This window comes from Anopheles funestus, chromosome 3RL, assembly GCF_943734845.2.
Source record: "Anopheles funestus chromosome 3RL, idAnoFuneDA-416_04, whole genome shotgun sequence".
Classification (NCBI taxonomy): domain Eukaryota; kingdom Metazoa; phylum Arthropoda; class Insecta; order Diptera; family Culicidae; genus Anopheles; species Anopheles funestus.
This window is the reverse complement of record NC_064599.1, coordinates 74,118,421-74,141,542: the sequence shown is the minus strand read 5'-3', so window position 1 is coordinate 74,141,542 and position 23,122 is coordinate 74,118,421. Positions and strand designations below refer to the sequence as shown.

At 40.4% G+C, this 23,122-nt stretch overlaps 2 protein-coding genes across 2 annotated transcripts in view; both read right to left on the bottom strand.

Moving 5' to 3' along the window:
- Nucleotides 1-18,725, bottom strand: part of LOC125766955 (uncharacterized) — a 50,842-nt gene extending 32,117 nt beyond the window's left edge. Inside the window, exon 1 of the mRNA XM_049433084.1 lies at nucleotides 17,569-18,725. The gene's annotated coding sequence lies outside the window, so the exon portion shown is untranslated. The remainder of the gene's footprint in view (nucleotides 1-17,568) is intronic.
- A 642-nt stretch (nucleotides 18,726-19,367) lies between these two features.
- Nucleotides 19,368-21,632, bottom strand: LOC125767011 (peroxidase-like). The gene is made up of 4 exons (XM_049433221.1): nucleotides 21,198-21,632; nucleotides 20,402-21,137; nucleotides 20,009-20,333; nucleotides 19,368-19,940 (listed from the first exon to the last, which is right to left on the bottom strand). The coding sequence occupies exons 1-4, from the start codon at nucleotides 21,544-21,546 to the stop codon at nucleotides 19,581-19,583; spliced, it is 1,770 nt and encodes a 589-aa protein (XP_049289178.1). The 5' UTR covers nucleotides 21,547-21,632; the 3' UTR covers nucleotides 19,368-19,580.
- Between the last annotated feature and the right edge of the window lie 1,490 nt (nucleotides 21,633-23,122).

Genomic DNA, 23,122 nt, shown 5'->3' with positions numbered 1-23,122 from the left:
AAGCAAAAGCAGATGACCCCTATTTATCATACAGAACGCCCGATCCAGTTCGTAATCTACCAAATTTTGATGGAAACAAAAGTGAAACGCAAGCGTGGATTGAGGATACCGAAAATGCATTGGCTTTGTTCAAAAATCGTGAAGGATCGCCCATGTATGATCAGTTAGTACGAGCAGTAAAGTGCAAAATCACTGGTCAAGCTAGGGAAGCGTTAATAGCTGCAGGAAACGTGAGAACGTGGCCAGAAATCAAAGACGTGCTAACGAACGCATTTGGTGACAAAAGGAATCTGACCTCACACATACAAGAACTGTTTTACGAGCGTCAGGGAAAGAAATCTCTAGCAGAGTACTACAACAGTTTGAAAAAACTCGAAACAAAGATAAGGTCGATTACCGCATCTGCAGACGAATATAAAAATTCAACTACAGCAGTACATCACCTGATTGGTGTAATCACACTCACACGTTTTATAGATGGGCTTGAGGGAACGTTATCGTCGTATGTGAGGAGCTGTAAGCCGAACGACCTAGATGAAGCCTATTCGGTATCCATCGAATACACGAATGCTTCCTATCGGAGAAAGCTAGAACAGACTAACACAGAAGAACGTGGGAGAAAAAAGTATGACAACGAAACACCATCAACATCGTATAGTAATCGCAAAAATACGCAAAACGATAAACCGTGGTCAGATAAGTTTAGGAACAAAAGTTTTCAAGAAAAAAAAACGAATGATGACGTATCAATGCGTACACTCAAATCTAGAATGCAAATTAACAACGCGGAAACCGATGATAAAACGGTCGATAATGAGTCAGATGAATTAAATTTTCACATGGTTTTAGGAGAAAGGTCAGACACTTGAATAATAATAACTTTATTCCATACTTACCAATATTTACTACAAAAGGAATTCTTAAATTCTTGATTGATACAGGTGCTAACAAAAACTATATTTCACCTAAACACGTAAATTTGGAGAATTGCATGAGCGAAGAAAATGTCTTCGTGAGAAGTTTAAAAGAAAGTGAAAAAATTTTGAAATCTGTACAATTTGACATTTTTGGTATAAATAGAAAAATCAAATTCTACGTTTATTCGTTCCATAATTTTTTCGATGGGTTAATAGGCTATGAAACGTTAAGAAACCTCAACGCAGTTCTGGATACTCGTAACAATACGCTGAAAATAGGACGTAAAATATTAGCGCTGCATAAGAAATTTATAGGAAATCCGTCAACAACCTTAAATGCCCTTCAAACGCATTTTTTGACACCGTTACTGATGGGGATTTCATTATAGACGAAGAAAAGTCATACGGTACGTTTTCCATATTACCTGGCATTTACACAAAGCAAGGGAAACAAATCAGTTATAGCGTTAAAGAATAACACGGACAAAAATATCGAGATAAATCTAAATGAAATCGAAATAATTGACAATGAGTTCCTGGAAAACGAAGGACCTAAGATAAAAATTAACAAGAACTTCGAACTAAAGGACGACTCCCTTGCTGAGTTTGAACTCAAGGCAATTACAAATTTATTGCGAGATATACCAGAAGTTTTATATTTCGATGATGATAAGCTATCATTCACTCATAAGATTAAACATAGAATCAGAACAGTTGATAACATTCCGATTCACACTAAATCATACAAATATCCTAAGATATTTGAATCTGAGGTACAAGATCAAGTGAAGAAAATGCTTAGAGAAGGTATAATTCGTGAATCCATATCTCCATACACTTGGATTGTACCGAAGAAAGAAGATTCAACGGGTTTGAAAAAGTATCGTTTAGTCATAGATTATCGGAAACTGAACGAAAAAACCATTTCGGATAAATACCCCATACCGGATATCACTGAAATCTTGGACAGGCTAGGGAGAGCTTCTTACTTCTCTACAATAGACCTTGTAGCAGGCTTCCATCAAGTACAATTAGATGAAGACGACATAGAAAAGACTGCATTTGCTGTAAGCTCAGGGAAGTATGAGTTCACAAGGATGCCTTTTGGACTCAAAAACGCACCGTCTACTTTCCAAAGAGTGATGGATACTGTTTTAAGGGAACACATAGGATTATGTTGCCTCGTCTATATGGACGACATAATCATATTCTCTAGCTCTTTCCAAGAACACGTAAAAGACATAAGGAGCATTTTACAAAAACTGAAAGATGCTAGATTGAAAATAAACATAGAGAAATGGATTTTTTTCAGGAAGGAGGTGCAGTTTTTAGGCCATACAGTCACTAAAGAAGGTGTGAAACCTAACGTAGATAAAATTGGAGTGGTACAAAACTGGCCGATACCAAAATATCCAAAAGAACTAAAGCAATTTCTTGGAACATTAGGATACTACAGACGATTTATTCTAGACTTTGCCAAGCTTATTAGACCACTAACAATATTACTTCGCAAAGATAATGAATTCATCTTTACTCCCGATAAAGTAAGATGCTTCGAGAAATGTAAATCTTTGCTAGCCATGGATCCGATTTTGGCATACCCAGACTTCAGTAAAACATTTATTTTAACAACAGACGCAAGTGATTTCGCGATCGGCGCTGTACTGTCACAGGGAACCGTAGGGAAGGATCGTCCTATCGCCTATGCATCCAGGACCTTAAACAGAACCGAGGAAAATTATTGTACAACAGAAAAAGAGTTGTTAGCTATAGTCTGGGCCGTGAAATATTTTCGACCGTATTTATACGGAAGAAAATTTACATTAATAACGGACCACCAACCTCTTATATATTCTATGACTAGTGCAAATCAGAAAATAATAAGATGGAAATTGGTGCTAACCGAATTTGATTTTGACATAGTGTACAAGCCAGGAAAAGAGAATATCGTGGCAGATCCTCTATCTCGAATTAAACCCAATGAAATCGAAGCGAGCAAGGACGAAATTAATACTAATAATACTATTCACTCGGCAGATACCAGTGATGACCATTACATACGAACAACGGAAAAACCAACGAATACGTTTAAAACGCAAATTATTCTGAATATTGGCAATGAAAGCGAATCACATGAAGAAGTGTTCCCTACGTACCACAGATTTATGATATTTAAGCGGAACTATTCAGAAAAACAAATTATAACTATATTTCGTGAAAAGATTAATACAAAAGGAACTAACTGCATTCATGCACCCAAAGAAATCATACAAACTATACAAGAAACATATCGGAAATATTTTTGTCAGTATAAAACGTTTAAACTGGTTTATTCCCCGCTGTTGGTGACAGATGTGAAAAGAACGGAAGACCAGGATAAATTAATTAGGGAAACTCACGAGCGCGCGCATAGGGGAATAAAAGAAAATGTAGCACAGTTACTTGAATCATATTTCTTCCCAAACATGGAAAAAAAAGTAAGAATTGTAGTTAATAACTGTGCAATCTGTAAACGATGCAAGTATGATCGAAACCCACTGCAGCTGATAAAGAAAACAGTTTGCGTAGAAAAACCATTCGAAAAAATTCATATTGATATTTTCTTTATGAAGGGAAGAAAAATGTTGACAATCGTTGATGCTTTCTCCAAATTTGCGAACGTAATCCCCTTAGAAACACGAACTATCGTTGACCTTAAGAAATCTATTACAGAGCACATAAGAATTTTTGGAAGACCTAATACTATAGTATGCGATCAGGAACCGGCATTTATTTCAATAGAATTTACAGGATTCCTACAAGATTTGAATATTGAGGTCCACCATGCCAGCTGTAGTAATTCAAATGGAATTGTAGAACGATTTCATTCGACACTGATAGAACTGTACAGAACTATGAACTCTACTAATAGCGAATTAGATTTCAATGGCAAAATAAATATCATAGTCGATATTTATAACAATACTATACACTCGGCTACAGGGAAGAAACCGAGAGCGATTGTATTTAATTTAGAGGGAGTAACAAACACGGAAGAAATCTACCAAAAATTTAAAGAACTACAATCAAATGTTAAAATTAAACATGACAAACAAAATAAGAAAACTGAAGGAGCAAACCAAAATTTAACAGAACCTCCTGCGTTAACTGAAGGTCAAGCTGTTTACGTGAAGGTTAACCAACGAATTACTAAAGACAAGGAACCTTATAAAACATCTAAAGTAAATAAGAACAACGACTTAACTTTTGTAGATAATTATAACATAAAAATCCATAAATCTAGGCTCAAGAAATAAATACGTAAAATATGACCAAATATGTAGGGAAAACCGGAAAATTAAACCCAAGCGAGGACGCTTGACTCTATGAGGGTAGACGTAACGCTAGGATTAGTTATTTGTATGTCTATAAAATGTAATCGTATAAAATGTAATGTATTTGTGACGTATTGCTATTAAGAACAAAACAGGCAGTCGAGTTTTGCACCTAGAAGCGACAGCATCTCTTGTAAGAACTATAACTTGCATATGTTACAGTTATTATCGAGGACGAGCTTATAAGTTTGTACATAAAGCTGGACGTTCTTAGCTTTTTCCTCTGTTTGGTATCATACAACATCTCACTTATGAAACTCGTCTTCAGAATTTTGGTATTTTTACAGACGATAGCGATCGATTCGCCTGCATCTATTTATATGGGAACCTGCCCGCTCCATTCGTCCCCATGATCCTTTGGTGATGGTGATGCGCCATATATTTTGTAGGAAAAAAACATAGTCTTCTCTTCGGTCATCGGATCATCGAGAGAGAATAGTTGCTACATGGTAATCGAACGGTAGACGACAAGGAAAGCACCAGAAAACGAACTAAGTTTGCCGGAAGCCGCCGGTTGATTCATCCTCATTTACATAAGCTAGTTCTCTTGATCTTCTGTCCCTCAATGTGGTTTGTGATTTTTCTTACAGGGGACGCAACGATCACCACAACTTCATAATCGCAATGATCCTACTTTTCATCGTCGGTGGAGGGCGATAGTTTAAACCTCCAATACTCTCCAATGTTCCGTGGTATAACCAGATGTATCCTATCACACGTGAGAGGGGATTGTCATCCATATCTTCGCTTTGTGTGTTTATAGTGCCCGGTCTGCTGACTTCAAAACAGGTATTTCCTCCTGTTTGTGGGTTGATTATCCTCTACTAACCTGTTTCAGGTATTTCAACCACGTTCTATTATCTTAATTCGCGATCGTCTTCTAAGGTCCGTCAAGTTCTCTTTTCGCATTCCGTTCACATGTGCAGGGCTGTTACAAAAGTCTCTATTTTAAAACCGCGAAATCCGCGCCAACCCATTTGAAATCCGCGCCAGATTTTCAAATCCGCGCCAATACGAAAGTAACTCATAGAATTATTGAATCAAGGTATTGAAAAAAACGTACTCAGTTTATTTTTACCCGTTGTTGCTTTTACCTTGTAGCAAGCGGTTGCATCATCCAATCCGTCAATTTCTACTTTTATCAGAGCTTCAACCAATTCACTATCTCCACCTTCAGCCAGAGCACACTGGAGAACGGTTTATCCTTCGCTGTCGACGGTGGTGCTATCACAAAATCCACTTGCCAACAAATGACGCACTACACCGAGATGATTCACACTGCCGATTTTCACACACAAATGCAACGGAGATTCGCCGTATGAACGCCGGAACTCCAAGACGGTATCAATGGTTGCCTTTTCAATACAGTTTTGCAGCATCGTTTCATCACCGATGGAGATCGCTTCGAAGATACTTTCAACCAAATTATTCTCCATCGCTAAAAAGGGGGCACTGTGGGATAATTTTTAATTACAGGGTGACCCCGAAAGTATAAGCACGATTTCTAAATGACGTTTCTAGTAAAGGGATAACGTAAAACAGCTAATTCTTGATATGCTTGATTGTTTACATTCAAAGCTACTAGCTAGTGCATTGAAACTATTTGTTTCAATAGCGTCTTTTAAAATGCGAGGTATTTCCGTCGAAAAGCGCAAAAGCATTGTGCACAAATGGTGCTCGACCCCTAACATTTCGCTAAGTCAATTAGCGAAATCGGAAGGTGTGAGTATCGGAGCCGTACGAACCGCCATCCGAATATTTCGGGAGGAGTCCAGCATCGAGGATGCTTCAAAAAATGGCCGAAATCCTGGTCCTGTCGATCAACAGTTGGACCGGGAAATAGCAAAAGCGTTCAAGCAAAGAAAGGAAAGTTCCATTCGCGATGTGGCTCAAAAACTGGTTACATCAAGAAGTAACGTCCAACGTGCCAAGGCAAGATTGAATTTAAAAACATATAAAAAACAAAAGAAACCGAAACGGAGTACAAAGCAAACCGTATGCGTTAAATATCGGACTCGGAAGCTGTACGACAAGCTGCTGTGTCGCCAAATCCTCGCTCTTTTTTACATATTAAAGGATCAATCAATTACTGATATCTGCATATGTTACAGCTATTATCGAGGACGAGCTTATAAGTTTGTACATAAAGCTGGACGTTCTTAGCTTTTTCCTCTGTTTGGTATCATACAACAACTCCCTTGTGAAACTAGTCTTCAGAATTTTGATATTTTTACAGACGATAGCGATCGGTTCGCATGCATCTATTTATATGGGAACCTGCCCGCTCCATTCGTCCCCATGATCCTTTGGTGATGGTGATGCGCCATATATTTTGTAGGAAAAAAACATAGTCTTCTCTTCGGTCATCGGATCATCGAGAGAGAATAGTTGCTACATGGTAGTCGAAGCCGCCGGTTTTTTCATCTTCATTTACATATTAATCTTGTTATCTCGATCTTCTGTCCCTCTCTATTATTGTCCGAGGAACTCTCTATGAGGTTTATGATTTTTTCTTGGAGGAGACGCAACGATCACCACAACTTCCATTGCCATCCATGTCTCCGCTTTGTTTGATTAAAAGTGGCCGGTCTGCTGACTTCAAAACAGATCGTCTTCTAAGCTCTCTCTTTTCGCAGGTTCTCTGTCTTTTCGCGTTCCGAGAAGAAATAAATATACACCACTTCTATTATCTCAACTCGTGCGCTCAATCTAATAGCACTCTCGCACTGTATTGTGAACGAATGCTTGTCAATCGCCGTACGGGGAAATCAACTCTACCATCACATATACTCCACTAGTCGCTTGTTTGCTACGCACAATTCCAGACGTAAGTTGCGTGATAGGGCCTTCTCAAGTTGTTTTACTTGAAATAATTAAAAATTATCCCACAGTGCTTCCCTTTTTAGCGATGGAGAATAATTTGGTTGAAAGTATCTACAAAGCGATCACCTTCGGTGATGAAACGAAGTTGCAAAACTGTATTGAAAAGGCAACCATCGATACCGTCTTGGAGTTCCGGCGTTCATACGGCGAATCTCCGTTGCATTTGTGTGTGAAAATCGGCGGAGTGAATCATCTCGGTGTAGTGCGTCGTTTATTGGCAAGTGGATTGTGTGATAGCACCACCGTCGACAGCGAAGGACAAACCGTTCTCCAGTGTGCTCTGGCTGAAGGTGGAGATAGTGAATTCGTTGAAGCTCTGATAAAAGTAGAAATTGACGGATTGGATGATGCAACCGCTTGCTACAAGGTGTTAAGACATGACTCGTTGCAGATATTTAAAAAGTTTCTTCGTATCAAGGAGTTTAAAGAGGAAGACGAATTTCAACACATAGCGAGTGCGTTAATTCAACTAAATGTAAAGAATGTGGTTCTGTCGAAAGATCTGCATCACTTCGTGCTGTGGAAACTGTCCGATTATGGTTTTCGGAAGCTGTCCGGCAACTGGTCGGGAACGAAGGATCCAAACGAATGGAAAAATCATATCGACGTCATAAGTGAATGTTGGAGTGTGATAAAACTGCAGTACAATACCGGACTGTACGCGGATGTTGACGATCTGTTCCTGCATCGACTGCAAACCCTGCACAACCATCTGTACTTTGTAAAGCACAAACAATTTCTTGCCCATCTGCCAATGCAGCAAGCAATATTTTGTGTGGCCATATTTCTGTCCATCTATCGCAACCCGAAACAGTTTCAGGAGTATCGTCTAATGATTAACAAATGTCTGGTGATCGAGTTTATGCGCATGATAAGCGAACAGTTGGCAATAGTGAAAACGTATATGGAACGGACCGAAACAGAACTATTGTCGATAATGAGAAGCATTTTGACGTCAAATACAATCACGAAAGACGAGTTGATCGCGGATCTGTTGGCGAAAATGGAATCGTCCAATATGCCGAACAAAGCATACGTGATCAAGCAACTGAAGGATCGTGCGGAAAGAGGTGATACCACGAATAAGCATAGCTTAATCAAGGATATGCTGGATAAGGCAGAAAGTATCGATAAATCGTGGACCGAAGAAAAGGCATACGAACTAATTGATAAACTCTTGGAAAGAATCGAATGTTCCAATCTGCCGAACAAAGCGCAGGTAATGGAGCAACTAGAGGAAATGTCTAATGCCGTGAATAATCATACCTTAATCAAAAAACTGCTAGATAAGGTAGATAAATTCGATCAACCGTGGACTGAAGAAAAGGCAAACCAACTGATCGAGGATCTGTTTGCAAAAATGATATCGTCCAATCTACCGAACAAAGCGCACGAGATAAGGAACTTAGAGGAACGTACGAAAATGGCTAATGCCGTGAATAAGGACAGCTTAATCATGGATATGCTAGAAAAGGTGAAAAGAATCGATAAAGCGTGGACCAAAGACAAGGTCGTGAACGTACAATTGTTACATAAGAAGGACAGTGAGCAATTGATTGAGCAGATCAGGAAATGTTTACATTACGTGTCTCATCCACAAAATGTTGTGAACGGGTTGATGAGCGATTGGAAAAAGGGAAGAACGGCTGAAACCATCGTCGCAGACATCGTGTCCGGTGAAACATTCACTCTGTCTCATCTGATGCGTGGTAAAGATCGTCGCATCAAACGCAAGCTGCTTAAATATTACAGCAAAACCAAGCAATATTACTCACTGTGCAAGACCGTGTTGTACTGCGAGCGAGTACGGAACTCGAATGAAGGCGAGCAATCCACTTACTCTGAAATGGCATGTATGAAACGGGCGGTGCAGGTATTTGGAGAAGCCATCAAGAACACGACCAACTCTCCCAATATGCCGGGAAAGACGAAGAATGCTGTGGAATCAATGTTGACCGCACAATTTCCCATCATAAGCAAATCCTACCGGGAGGCGTTTTCGCACAGTTTCAGCTTAAAAAAGAAGCTTTTAGGAGAGTTGTTTGATAAATGGGTGTTTCAAGCGTTTCGTTCGAATTTCAACAACCTGAGAATGGTAGTTCAGCTGCTTTATGTCATCGCCGTGGAGGATGTGCTGCAATCGTTCTACGGCTATATGCGCCAATGTGACTCTTTCGAGAAGCTGCGCTCGTTGGTACTGTACGTCGAAGATATGAAGGAATTCGAACAGCGTCAGTTCGATTGCTACAAACAGGTGACGAAGTATTACGATGAAGCAAAAACCACGTTCGAGAAGCTAGCAAAAGAACCTTTCGGCAAAACGCAAAACTTTGACCAAGTGCACAAGCGTCTAAAGCAGCAATGTGATATCGTAAGCGAAATGAGCGAATATTTCAACGAAAACGATGACATTACCTATAGCAAAATACGGAGAGCATGTTTGTCTAGTGACGATTTGGCTTCCGTTCGAAGGTTGTTGAATTGGAAGCTAAGAAATAGATGGGCACACGAATTCTTCCAGAAATCGCGCTCGTGGTGGTCAGATGATGACTTGAAATGTTTAACATGGAATTGCGACGACAAACGTTTTCTAAAGTACTTTCCTCTCATAAATGTCAGTATTCTTCAAAATGGATTTATCATACAGCAGGCCATCGAAAAATTCGAATACATTGAGCATACGCGTCAGTTGACACAAGATCTCAAGATCGCAGAAAAGATCGATGAAAAAGAGTTACAGGATCTCAATTTGTGCTTGAAGCCTTACTATGATGATATCTTCGCCATGGACAAGAAGTGGGACATGCTGAACAAGTTTTACAAAAATAAAACACCCTGGAACACGGAACTTACCCGTGAGTTGAAGAAATGTGACCAGAAAGTTTTGCAGCAGCTGTACGACAGCAGTCGCAATCAGTTGCGAGGAATTCTGAAAACGTATCGTCTAGATACAGTTGACGGATTGGTTACGCGGTTACACGAGCTTCCAACCCATATGCTAAGCGCTATCGAATACATCCAACTGGAGCTTTGTGAGATGCTGAGAGCAGTCGGTTACTTTGGCGATAGTTTCCATTACCTGAAGAGTCGCATTCCTATGATACAGGGATTAAACTATCGCAACTTATTGGCCCATGACGCCCTATCCTATAATCTGCTAACGGACAGCTCGATGGAGAAGATCGTAATTAATGCATTTGTGTTCTCCAACACCAAGATACAACTGTTCGGAAATACTGGTGCTAACAAGGTGGATATTAACGTTCCGACGTTGTCTCAAACGAATCACTGGGTTGATCTGCAGAAACGATTGCTGGAAGCATTCAAAACGAACGACGTCCAAGGGATGCACATGATAGGACAGGAAGGCGGAGAAGTGAAGGCCAGATTTTGCTGTACGCAGAACGCATCATACCTGCCTACGAGTTTCGTTCAACTTCCTGAGGTGATAAATCCTTGCATTGCTGATGTGTCAGTTGTACAATACCTGAATCAGTACTTTGTCGGATTTTTCGAACAATGCAACGATCCTGAATATCAATTATCGATGGCATTAAAATTTCGCGACTTTCAGGCAGCCTATGATCGTACAATAGTTGCTCGTGGTGGTTGTTTGATACCCGATGAGATGTTTGATTGGGAAGAGCTTATGGTTCACGTTCGCAAAACGGACCTGTTTGTCTATCTGGTAGCGGACATTAATAGGGACACCATTTTGAAAAAGTTTATCGAGCACGGCAACAAAGCAGGTGTGCAGGAGATGCTACCGTACTTTGAAAACTTCCACACTGCGAACGGTTGTGGCCCATTAGGCAAAGCGATGTTCTTCTGTGTTCGTTCAATTGCGGATTTATTGTTACCATATTCGGTACCTCATCAAACGATACTGTTGTTTGCCATCATTTTACGCTGGGATGATATCTTTACGAACATGATGGAAAGAGCAGAAATTAACCAGCTTACATTTGCATATTTGCTCAAAACAACTGTCCAGGCGAGAAACTATACCGCCGCGGTTTATCTGCTGGAAAATGAGGCATTTACAAATTTCATTCCCTACGCATTTGTGGATTGCTGCGAAACAGCGGCTTCCATTGGTGAACAATCCATTTTGCAGCATTTGCTTGAGAGATGCCCCACGACATCAATTGTTAACAACAACTTAGATACCATCCTGCACCAAGCAGCACTAAACCAGCAGTGGCACTGCATACAGCTACTATTGGAGCACGATGTTCCGGAAGCTATTTTGAATTTCCTGAAAGCGAAACATTTCACGCTTCTTACGCTTGTAGAGTATGGTCGCCGTGGATTGATTCCAAAAATCAAATCCATCAAGCTCGAGATGTTCGGTACGGATACAGAACATCCTTTAACTGTGGCGGTTAAAAATCGTAGGGCATCGAAACGAATGATCCGATCGCTGCGCACTTTCGGGTTCGATTGGCTCGATAGCTCATCAATACTGTATGCAGCGATAAAAAGCAAAAACAAGAATGTGTTTAAAACGATACAGAAAATTATCAACGATCATTGTGCAGTGAATCCTGCTACTGAACTTGATCACTTTCGACACGCCTTAATTGTGCTACAGCGCTGGAAAATGATCTCATTCGTTGAGGAATCAAAATCGATCGGATATGGTTCGCTGTTTTATGCTTTAGCGATAGATGATAAAGAAATGGTACAAGAGTTGCTCAGCTGGGCAGGTCAAATGCGTACGATCGAGAAGCAAAGCATTCTTGGCGGTATCGTCTTTGAACGGAACAGAGTGTTCACCTGTTTTGGTAAAATAAACGACGCGTGTAGGATGTGCAATACATGGGACAACTGCAAAGATATGATCAGCCGGTTGGAAAAATGTGCAATGCTGGGTGAGATGATATGGCAACAGTTTACACTAAACGCTCAGTCCTCCACCCCGGTCACGTTCTACGTTTTAACTACAGAGGATGAAGTCGTAGAGCCTCCTCAAAATTCAACTTTTGCTATGAGTGTTGCAGCGTCATTGAAGGAAAATTTGGAGGAATTCCTAAGGTTCGTGAATAAAGCACTAAGCAACTATACAATCATTTATGCGAAGTTTTCTGAATGGATGAATGGAGCAAATAGATATTTCTGGAAAATCAAGGAAATTAGTTGCATGTACGACATTCTTCCACCATCAGAAAAAGGTGTTGATTTAACGGATACAGTCAATAATAGAAATTTTCATGGTGAAACTTTGCTGCATCATAGCGGTCGACAACATACAGTTGAAATGATAAAGCTATTGGTAGAGAAGGGTGCCAATCCATTATTGAGGAATAGCAACGGCGAATCTTCCATCGAAATGTCGCTGGTGGGAACACTGGACTATTCCGTATCACGGTATCTGCTCGAAGAGTGTGTTAAACACGATCTACGCAATGAAAATGGTTATTCCGTGCGGAAAGCCTATAATCCCAATTCCGGTGACAGATTAATCCATACCGCCATAATGGTCGCTCGACAAGATATCGTACAACGGTTGCTGGAGATTGGCGTTGATGCTTGGGTGTTGAACAAAGACGGTGTAACACCAGCCCATCTTGCTGGGAGTATTAGGCTCTACAACGTATGTCACATAGTTAAAATGATTCTTGATTACGACTCTACCCAGATAGACAAGGTAGACAAAATGAATTGTACCCTTCTACAGTGTGCAGTCGGGTTCAATTTGTTAGAACTGGTGGAACTGGTGCTAAAATACAAACCGAATTTGCTTCTGCGCCATAATGGTATGACGGCGCTTGGCATGGCTATCGTGAAGAAACACATCGAGTGTGCCAAGTGTTTGCTTAACTATGCTATCGAAAACAACATTCAGGGTATTACACAAGCAGACAAGCAGGACGATCATGTCCTACTGTCATTGTTCTGCAACGATTACGATCTATCAAAGATGCTGCTGGAGTACGAGCTAGGGCACAAACTGGAGGAGGTTGATGAGCGTGATATGCCCAGAATTAAATCTATTCTCGAAGAGTTAATGCCCAGACGGCCGGATGTTTCGATGGCTCGTGTAGTTGAGGAGCATAGGTTCATCAATTCGCATAACTTTCTGCAAGAATTGCGTAGGCTCATTGTTTGATCAGAGACAAACCTATCTTTCTTAACTTTTGACATAATTCCTAACGGCAAAATTAATGGAAAATACGGGTGTTTGTACTTTAATTGACACCATCTCAGGAAGCAAAGATATCCCAACTACATTTATTTGTAGAATTGTATGTGCTTTCAACATGCTGCATACACAATATTAGCAAGTTTGACAATAAAATAAGTTTGTTACAAATAATTCTTGATTGAGGTTAAATGTCTACTTCAAATGATTATGGGAAAGAAAACGATGAGAACAAGGAAAATGACTCAAGCCTGCAATTAGAAGCCATTTGTTCAAAAGAACGAATGAACGAACGATTTTTGATATCGAAAACCAAAAAAAGTTCAATCAAAAAATTTTGATCCAAAATGGCAATAGAACCGCATTCGACTCCGATTCCTACGACTTATCACTAGCCATACGGTAGAGAAGCTTCCGAAGCGTGTCGTAATTCCTTGTTACATTCTTTGACTGAAAAGACGATTTTTTATAATAATTTTCTCTCTTCTTGCCCCACTATTATATCTCTGTTTATTGATGACAGAAACTGTATTAGATAGGACGAAACCCGTCATAGACATTGCCATGACTGACTCTCAATGATTTAAGTTATCTTATGCTGGATAGTTTTCAAATCTTTGTGTTTGAATCCTGACCGTTTCCGATGATATTTTATTAAAATATGTTTTCCATCGGGTATGCCATCCTATTCTTCGTTCATACGGTCGATTATATATTTATTGTTACTTAGGCATAGCCGATGCTAAATTACTTGGTGCTACTTGGTGTTAAAGTCCAGAGCAACTGAATGTACTGGTTTATGACTTTTTCCTTGTGTTTGTTATCACATCGTAATGGTGAACTTTTGAATGGTGAACAAAAATAAAAAGAACCCAGAACTTTTAGTTATGTTGCGTCTTGGTTACAGAAAAGTTGAAAATAGATATTTTACACTTACTGCACATAAATCGATCACGAAGTGGGGCACCACTATAATGGCAAATAACGGCAATGCTTTCTCAATAAAAAGGCATGTGTGACTCTTGAAGTAGGTAACCCATTAGGGGAAGTAAAAATAAATTGCTTTATGATCAGCAGTAAAAGACTCGGCACACTGGAAAGAGCATATAGCAACGATAAGGATATGTTTAAGTTTCGAAACCATATCCTTCCTCAACTACAGGCAAAAGACTTTGTCTTAGCTGTAGCCTTGCTGTGGGTCAAAAACGCATTTCGACAACTGTCGAGGTCATGAAACAAGCCACTGCAACAAAGGCAGGATCTTTGCAATATATTGCAAGGACAGGTAGAAGCATGCCTCCTGCAGGTTACTGATAAGCGGGAGAGTTCGCAAAAAACTTCAAACCATCCCTTTGTGCAAAATCTTTTGCTTCCGGACGGGGTCAAAACGGGGCAATATTTCCTTACAAAACACACACACACACACACACACAGCAACAGCACACATTGATACGATTTTGCCTTCATTGTTCGGTTTACGTTTGTGCCTCTCCGTTCATGGGCAATGGAACCATAAGTGGCAGCATCTCCTCCAGCAAGTCAAGGTTAGGAAGTTGCTCTCGCACATTACATAGCCATTAGACTAGTGAAAAAAAGGAACCTAAAACACTAGCACATGCTCAGGCAGGATTACACCGTACGGGTCAAACCGCATACCATTCGCGTGCATTCTTTGGAGTGAGAGAGAGAGAGAGAGCGAGAGAGATATACACAATACTGAGGTGTACACATACAGCTGCAATCTGTTGCACTCGCAACAGGACTGCGGCAAAGGTGTGTGTTTGTTTACGCGCGAGACGCGCATCCTTTCGCATCGTGTAGTTGTGTGTGGCAAACGTTCCGTTGTCATGGGCAACGCCTTCCATTGCGCTGGGCTATATGTATAGGTGTGTTTTCCTTCTTTTTTTCTATACATAATTACAGCACTGTTCGTCGATGCGCACTGAAAAGGGACGCTACCTTACAAAACACCTTCAATAAAGCGCGTGGAACAAGTGGAAATGCAACGGTTTCCAAAAAAAAAAACAGGAAATGAATGTGTGTGCAAGAAACCACATAAAACGCTCACATAAACTATCGGCTGCTTTGCATTCTTCTGCTACTGTAACATGACGTACGATACGATCAGTCCTTTTTTGCTTCTTCTTCTAATAACAGCATGATCCTCATCAGTCTACTCGATCTGTTAACATGCATATCGTACCATGCCTTAGCCTTCGTGTATGCGTTGGGCTCTACATACATGCAGCTGCCAGCGGCCGTTCAAGCGTGTCGGTTTGCATTCGGTAAACCTCAGCATAACGAAAAGCGAGAACGCGAGAGGAAAACAAGACGGTGGCGGTGGCAATACAGGGAAACACACATGATTTGCTGCGGAGAGCCCACTTTTGGAAATCGGGCAAGCGAATATGAAAGTAGGGAAGGTTGATACGGAAACACGCAATATGTTAGCAAATCGCCCAATATAGATTGGAAATCGCGTGCAATTGATATAAAATGTCAGATTGGCTAGGCGGATTGAATGCTGGGTATATACTTGTCGGTTCAAGAGTTGAAAAATGTAAACAAATATTTTTTAAATAATTTTTTAATTAAATTAAGTAGTTGGTGCATTCGAAAATCGTATCAAAATTATTGTTTAATAATATAATTATAATATTATCTCACTCAAACTGAAATTGCGAACTATAACTGTAGACTGTATTTCAAAAACATGCTAAAATTCAAATTGGAGATTTAAACCAGTGCCTATATACACCCGTGTTCAAAACTGTTCTGTTGAGAAGGCTAAAATTCGTTGGGATAAAGAAAATATTTCATATTGGTCTAAAAGCGAAGCGTCTACAGTTTTACGGATTAATCTTTGGCAAATTTTGTGTGCTTTGTGGATATTTACAAAATAGCATAACGTACGTTAGTTTTTGGTGTATTCAATCATGCCCCCGAAGGTATGTATACGTTTAAAATAGTTCAATAGTTCATTTAAAATAGTGTAAAAGTTTAAAATTTCCGTGCCTTTTCATGTCTTGCAGGCGCTTGAGTACGAAAGGAGTAATTTCTTTGCCGATGAATTTTTGCTTCAAGAACGTACCGTGTAAGAGTAAAGTAAGTTACAATCGAGCAAAGGACTGAGGCAAACTAACTGTAACTAAAATCGGCAATTTTTAATTTTATATAAGCAAACATGAGCTCTAGCCAAAGCTCTGAGCTAGCTCAAAGTGCGAATGGGGCAGTGCAAGCACTACGACGTCGAAAGCTACGAGCAACGAAGATAGAGCGCGTGGTAACAACGTATGAAAATGGAGCAACTCATGCTGCCATTAGCCAAATGCTGAATATAAAACTAACGACAGTTTAAGGTATTGTCAAAAAATACCAAACAGCATTTCAGGTCAAAGCCAAGAAACGTGGTGGCAATGGGCAGAAAATATTATCGCAGCAAGCCATAAGCGATATTCAATGCTGGATCAACGACGATTGTACGGTGACGCTAAAATCACTCGCACAAAAATTGTTGCAGGAACACGGTGTGCGAGTGCCACCATAGCGAGGGAAATAAAAGGCTTCAATTACCCCTTGAAGATGGTGAAGCTAATACCGGAGCGGCGTAACGCACCGACGATCATCGAGGATCGGAAAATGTACGCCACACAATTTTATGGCGTGGCGCGCGAAGTTGGATTTAATGCGCACGCTTAAAGAACGATCTCGGAAAGGTACGCGGGCCACCGCCACCGTACCACAAACTACGTAATATAATTAAAAATTATTTTTAAAATGTTTGTTTACATTTTTCAACTCTTGAACCGACAAGTATATACCCAGCATTCAATCCGCCTCGCCAATCTGACATTTTATATCAATTGCACGCGATTTCGTATCTATTTTGGGAGATTTGCTAACATATTGGGTGTTTCCGTATCAACCTTTCCTACTTTCATATTCGCTTGCCCGATTTCCAAAAGTGGGCTCTCCGCAGCAAATCATGTGTGTTTCCCTGTAAGGAAACCCGTCTTTGGAAAACGGTTAGCATTTGTGAGGCGAGCATGTGTTGCTTCGCTTCTTTGTTTGCGATACGATGCAGCACCACTACTACCACCACACCATTACAATGTTCGATGCGCGTTTTATTCATTTTCCCGAACACTCAGCAGCACATGCACCAGCGGCATATGGATGCACCAGCTCAGGGACACCAATGCGCTCAAAAAGGTTCAGGGTTAGAAGGTGGGGAATATATTACACTTACCTTTAAAAAGAAAAAACACACAAATGGGAAAGATTTCCCGATTAGCACACCCGATTCCTTCCTTGATTGATTGCGTTGTATTTACTACTGCTAAAGTATCTCTTGTCGATGAGATGATGGTAGTGGCTACAAGCATTAACTTGCTATTTCGATCGTAGCACATTATTTGCTACGGAAATTTAATATTACACTGCACTTCTGCTATACATTGATTGAACACACGTACACACAATGAACGCACATACAACCGCACTTAAAAACATAAAGAAATTGCCTACACAATTGAGCCTAACTCTCTGCGCTCTACGTCATAATTTTGCTACAAATGCACCAAATTGTACATCGTTCTGTGAGCGGGATGTTTGCAGGGCAGGACACCGAACGATAAGCAAATTACCTCAACGCAACGGCACATCAGCGGGATTGGCCACATCGAAGCGTTTACGGATGCAGTGAAGCACAAAACGATCTAGCTATGTTGACCACACACTGTAAAACCGCACAACGGAACATACAAAGCAACAGGATCGTTGTGATGATGCACGGCACTGCACTATATGCCTCCTATCTATCGCACACGCGTCAGCTAAACTAAGCTGAAAGGCACAACTGCACGACTGTTCACAATGTGCACTTCCTTCGTCCATCAATCGACCGACGTACGCGCCACTTGAGAAACATCATGTCTTATTGCCTCCGGGGTTGGTGGGATTGGTTTTATTTTTACCCAGCTACCGAATTCACTTGAACGGCGTACGCAGCAACACTTCACACGATCGTTATACGGTGGCGAGAGGATCAAACCTCATTGCTTGTAGCCGTCACGGCGATGCTGCACATCTGCATCGCGCGTAAACAACAATTACGCTTGCTTCTTCGCCTGCACGGCGCTTGAATGTTTTGAAACCTGAACGCTATAGCGTTCATTGTTTATAGCGTAGCTATCAGTAGGGGTGAAATTTGTATGCGTGCGCTTGACAAGTGTGTGTGTGTGTGTGCTAAGTTGCGTAGCAACAGTAAGGAATGTTTCGATTGCTCATGTGTTGGTGAGGTTTATTTGGGGCAGGGTTCGCGTCTCTCGACCACGAGCAGCAGAACGATAGACATCAATGCTAAAAAAAATTGTTTCCCTTGTCAGTTTAAGTGCATTTTAAAGTTATTAAAACCGCGAAACAATTTGTTTTTTAAATTGGAAATATTTTTTTTTCTTTTTGTACTATTATATTTATTGTTCGTGTGAGGTAAAATTTGAATAATTGTAATCTATTATTTATTCAAGGTAAAAAATCTGTTTTTAGATATGTACTGTAGGACATCGGTGTCCGAGGACCGTCCCGTTGTGATGTCGCTTGTAAAACATCGCACGGAATGTGGACAATGGTTTTGAAAATTGTTTTGAAAATATTTCGTTATGTTTTGTGTGCTTGTTCCATCTGAATTATTTTTAAACAATTATAAACGTGGTAAAAGTGTTATTGAAATACGAATATAAACAAATTATAACTCCTTTTGCTTTTTTAAAAACATAGTTATTAAAATTATACCTATATTTTTGCATACTTTTGTAAAACTTTTGCATATTTTTTTAAAATAATAACGAAACTTTATTGTATCTTATTATGTATTATTATTATTACCTATTAATAGTAGGTAACAAACATCTGGTTTTGAAAGATTGAATTAATAAAATAATGTTTTGATGAAATAAGTGACCAGAAATTAATGAACAAAACTGTACAATCTTTTCCTTATTATTCGATAAAGTGAAAATAGTAACATAATAACATAATAATTTACATCGAGCTTCATTGTTCATTGTTACAAGTAATCCAGCAAGTATCTAAGTTGTTATTTAAAAAATAGGAATATAATGCGTAATTTTCTCAACTGTGTTGAAGATCCATAAAACCAACAAGATCTGTTTTCTTTGTTTAAACTAAAGAACATTTATTTATTTAAACGCATTTCTTCAGTATCACTTCGATGCTTGCACAGGCACGGATTCATTAATTTTACCATAAACGTGGCTCAAAGGCGGGTAACATCGTGCACGGTACCAAAGGATTATCATTCGTTATCTGTTGGAAAGCGCGAAGTTGCATTTGCAACACACCCGGTGAATTATCGCACAATATACGCCCCATGGTAGCCTTTCGAATTTCGTTCAATTGCGGTGGCGTGAAAGATCCTGGTCTATTGCCATTTTCATAGAAGAACCGATCGCCAATTCTTGTGCGAAGGAACTGCTCCATCAAAATGCAATGATACGTAGGCCCAGCCTGAGTACCGGGAAGATGACGTTCGAAGAACTCGGCCACGGTTAGATCCACATCGTCCACGGTTCGATAGAGCGTGTTTAGGAGTTGAAGGTCCTGTGAGAGAAAAGCATTCGTATGGACAGTTTAAATAAGTCTGTTTGGCGAACAAACATAATAGTTACTCTTGGTCCTCGAAGTTCAACGAAATCCTCCCAACGATTGGCCCGTCCCAATCCGCAGTACTGTCGGAAGGCATTGAAGCCCGCTATTCCATGATCTCGACTCCGCTGGATATCTAATGCTTTCAGATCGGTTCCAAAGCGCCCACTTCGGAAAAGGAAGTGTCTAATCTCGGGATCAAAGCTCGGATCATTACGTCCCATCGGTTGTGTGGTCATGCCACGGGTCAGCATCCGATAGCCATCGTTTCGCTCCAGAACCGTCGGATTAAACATATGATCGTTAATATTGATCGCACCGGCAAATGATCGCGATTCCTGGTAAAGACTGTGGGTTTGAGAGAGAAGTTGTTATTTAAACTGTTCTCAATATTTATGGTTTTGTGTTCTTCCTACCTTAGACTGCCCAGAATTGAGGAATGGAAGTACCGGAAGGCACCATTAGCGTGAGCATTCAGCACAGTAGGGTTTACTGATGGGGAGTAATCGTTTACGTAGTCACGCGTCCGCACCAACAAACGCCTTTGAGCCATCTGATCCGGTCCGAGAAAGTATGGTAACCATTCGTAGTACACGATGTGTTGATACTGTGCAATATTGATGCGCCGTGCCTCTTGGAACACTTTCTCATCGTTCCACAATGGTCTAGCTTTGCACAGCTGTTGCGCGATACGGTTGTGTTCCCGCAGGAACGCTATGTGTAGGATTGTCAGTTCCGGCGTAATATTGCTACGTTCGTCACCGGTCAGATAGCAGGTGTCTGTGGCACTGCTTAGCGTACAGGCAGTATTTGCCTGCGGATGTCTCGGGGGCCAATCGGTTCCGTTGCGATTGTCCACCTTCATGCGACCACCGACAAATGCACGCAGCTGAGCATTTTGCTGTGCACTGTTACCGTACACGACAGACAAATCTAAGAACGAGGTGGCAGCATTCAATTGCTGCGCCTGTTGCCGATTGGCACAGTTTGCTGGATTAGAGTCGCAGGTGTTGAGAGTGCGCACAAGATCTAGGCACTGTATCTGACCGGCGGACAGGACAGGATCGTTCGGTTGTACGGGAATTGGGTAACAGCGCTTGTCAGGTCTCGGGACGACTCGTCCATTTTGGCAGCAAGGTACAGTATCACCACCTACATCACGCCCAATAGATGGTCAAACAGGGCTAAATGTATCTTTAGTTAAGTACTCACCTCCCGCCCTCGAACCCATATCGTGTGCCACCAGCTGTCCGAACTGCATGTTTACCAAGGTGGTCCGCTGATCGAGGATGTTCTGCTCGTTGAACATCGTCAAGGAAAGCAATCTAGCACTGGGTAACTCGGTTCCGGTTCGTGAACGACGAGGTGTAGACACACCGTCTCCATACTCTGCTGCTAGTAACCTACCGTACGGGATATTGGCCGAACCCCAGGACGGATTCTGTAAATTATTGCAAGTACCATCGAATGTACGGTACGGTGAACTTGCGTCACACTGTCCCAAAGCACCCCGCACTACCATGCCGAACACAACGAATGTGCGCACAAAGAACCACATCATGCTGATCGTGCCGATCCTCACAGGATTATCAAACTAGCATTGGATCGGTACGATCGAAGAAGACTTTCTTTTATACTGATCGTGATCAAGAATGAGACGGATGTGATATTTTCTACTCCAGTTACATTAGCAAACATTCGCATCGCATGATAAATGTGTAGAGCTGTTACATTTTTCTATTACTGCGAAGTACAATACTTAGTATTGATCTTCAAATACGTGCCACCTTTTTCAACACCGATCACATATTTGTATCGCTTGCAATGCGATAAGTGTGCTATGTTTTGTAAAGGAAACATTCACAACAATGATTTCCTTTGAAGGATGGGTACTATCTGCCAAACATTGCAAATTGTTCCAATTTGTGACTACAATCCCATCGTTTGAAGCATCACGTGTCAGTAGGTTGTTTTTAATTTGACACGATACATTATTGAACATTTTGGTTTGAAAGTCTTCGAAAATGTTATGTTATCTTTCCTTATTATTTTCTTCATGTACAGTTTTATTTTTTAATGAACAATTATTTTTCTTATCAAAAAATAATAACGAAGAAATCTGGTGACTGCATCCGACGATTTTTACCGTATGAAGATTAGTTATAGTTGCAAGGTCAACTAGCTGCACTACATCAAGAACTCTGTGTGGATGCTATTCATATCGATTTATGTGCTTACCAGTCAGATTCTATGTTTGAGCAGTTGATGTTTCTAGATACTTAACACCTTTATTAAGTCTGTATTGTCGTTAATAAATGGAATGGTACTGATAAGAAAACAACTTGTCGATGCATTCGATCACTCCTCTCACTGATCTATCAGTCAGTTCAGTTCAAAGTGTCTTGCAAACAATGTTTGGTAATTATTCAAAGATTTGTAATACATGTCTAGTCTTGTACTTTAAAAACTTGTGTACTTTCTGTGTCTGCACCCAGATAGTTGCTGTAGCGTGTGCATTTTGATTGAATTTGGAAAAAACAAATCAAAACACGTCTACTTATTGCTGGCAAAAGTGATCCAAATAACTACTCCAATTACTTCGATCCTTCTGATCACTCCACACTGCTCCGGACTGTCCCTGGAATATTCTGATACCTTCGAACTTCTCTCGAATAATCCAATTAGTATGGACTGATCCGGACTAAAATGCGTCTTTGTGTAGCAATGCGAGTAATTCGCATTACTCAAGTTCATCAGGAAAATAATTTCAATTCCCTTGTTTCCATGGGATCATAGTATTGGTTTTGCACTTTTCAATAAATTTGCCACTAAGTCTCTTAATATTTTACAGTTCTCTGTTACCTTTCGTCGGACGTATTTGTAGATTAGTTTTCTTGAGAAGGTGGTTCCAATTATTCACTGGATTTAAAGCTAGGTTTAGGTAAAAGTCTTTTATGTTTAAAGGTGCAGAAGCATTTTATTTCAGAAGCTTAAGTGGAACAAATCAAATAATTTTAGGAGTAACTTTCTGTTTTAAAACGATCGCGTTTGCAGCGCAATCTTCAAAACCTTGAAAGCCCATTTCATTCGTAATTTCCAACAAAATAGATCAGCTATTTGTGATGAGGATATCCTCA

Bases quoted from the DNA above. Each gene is read 5' to 3' on its own strand.
- LOC125767011 (XM_049433221.1), bottom strand. From the start codon at position 21,546: ATGATGTGGTTCTTTGTGCGCACATTCGTTGTGTTCGGCATGGTAGTG. The intron at 21,138-21,197 runs GTGAGTACTTAA...GGCGTGATGTAG, and splicing joins TATGGGTTCGAGGGCGGGAG to GTGGTGATACTGTACCTTGC. The intron at 19,941-20,008 runs GTAACTATTATG...TTTCTCTCACAG, and splicing joins TTGAACTTCGAGGACCAAGA to GACCTTCAACTCCTAAACAC.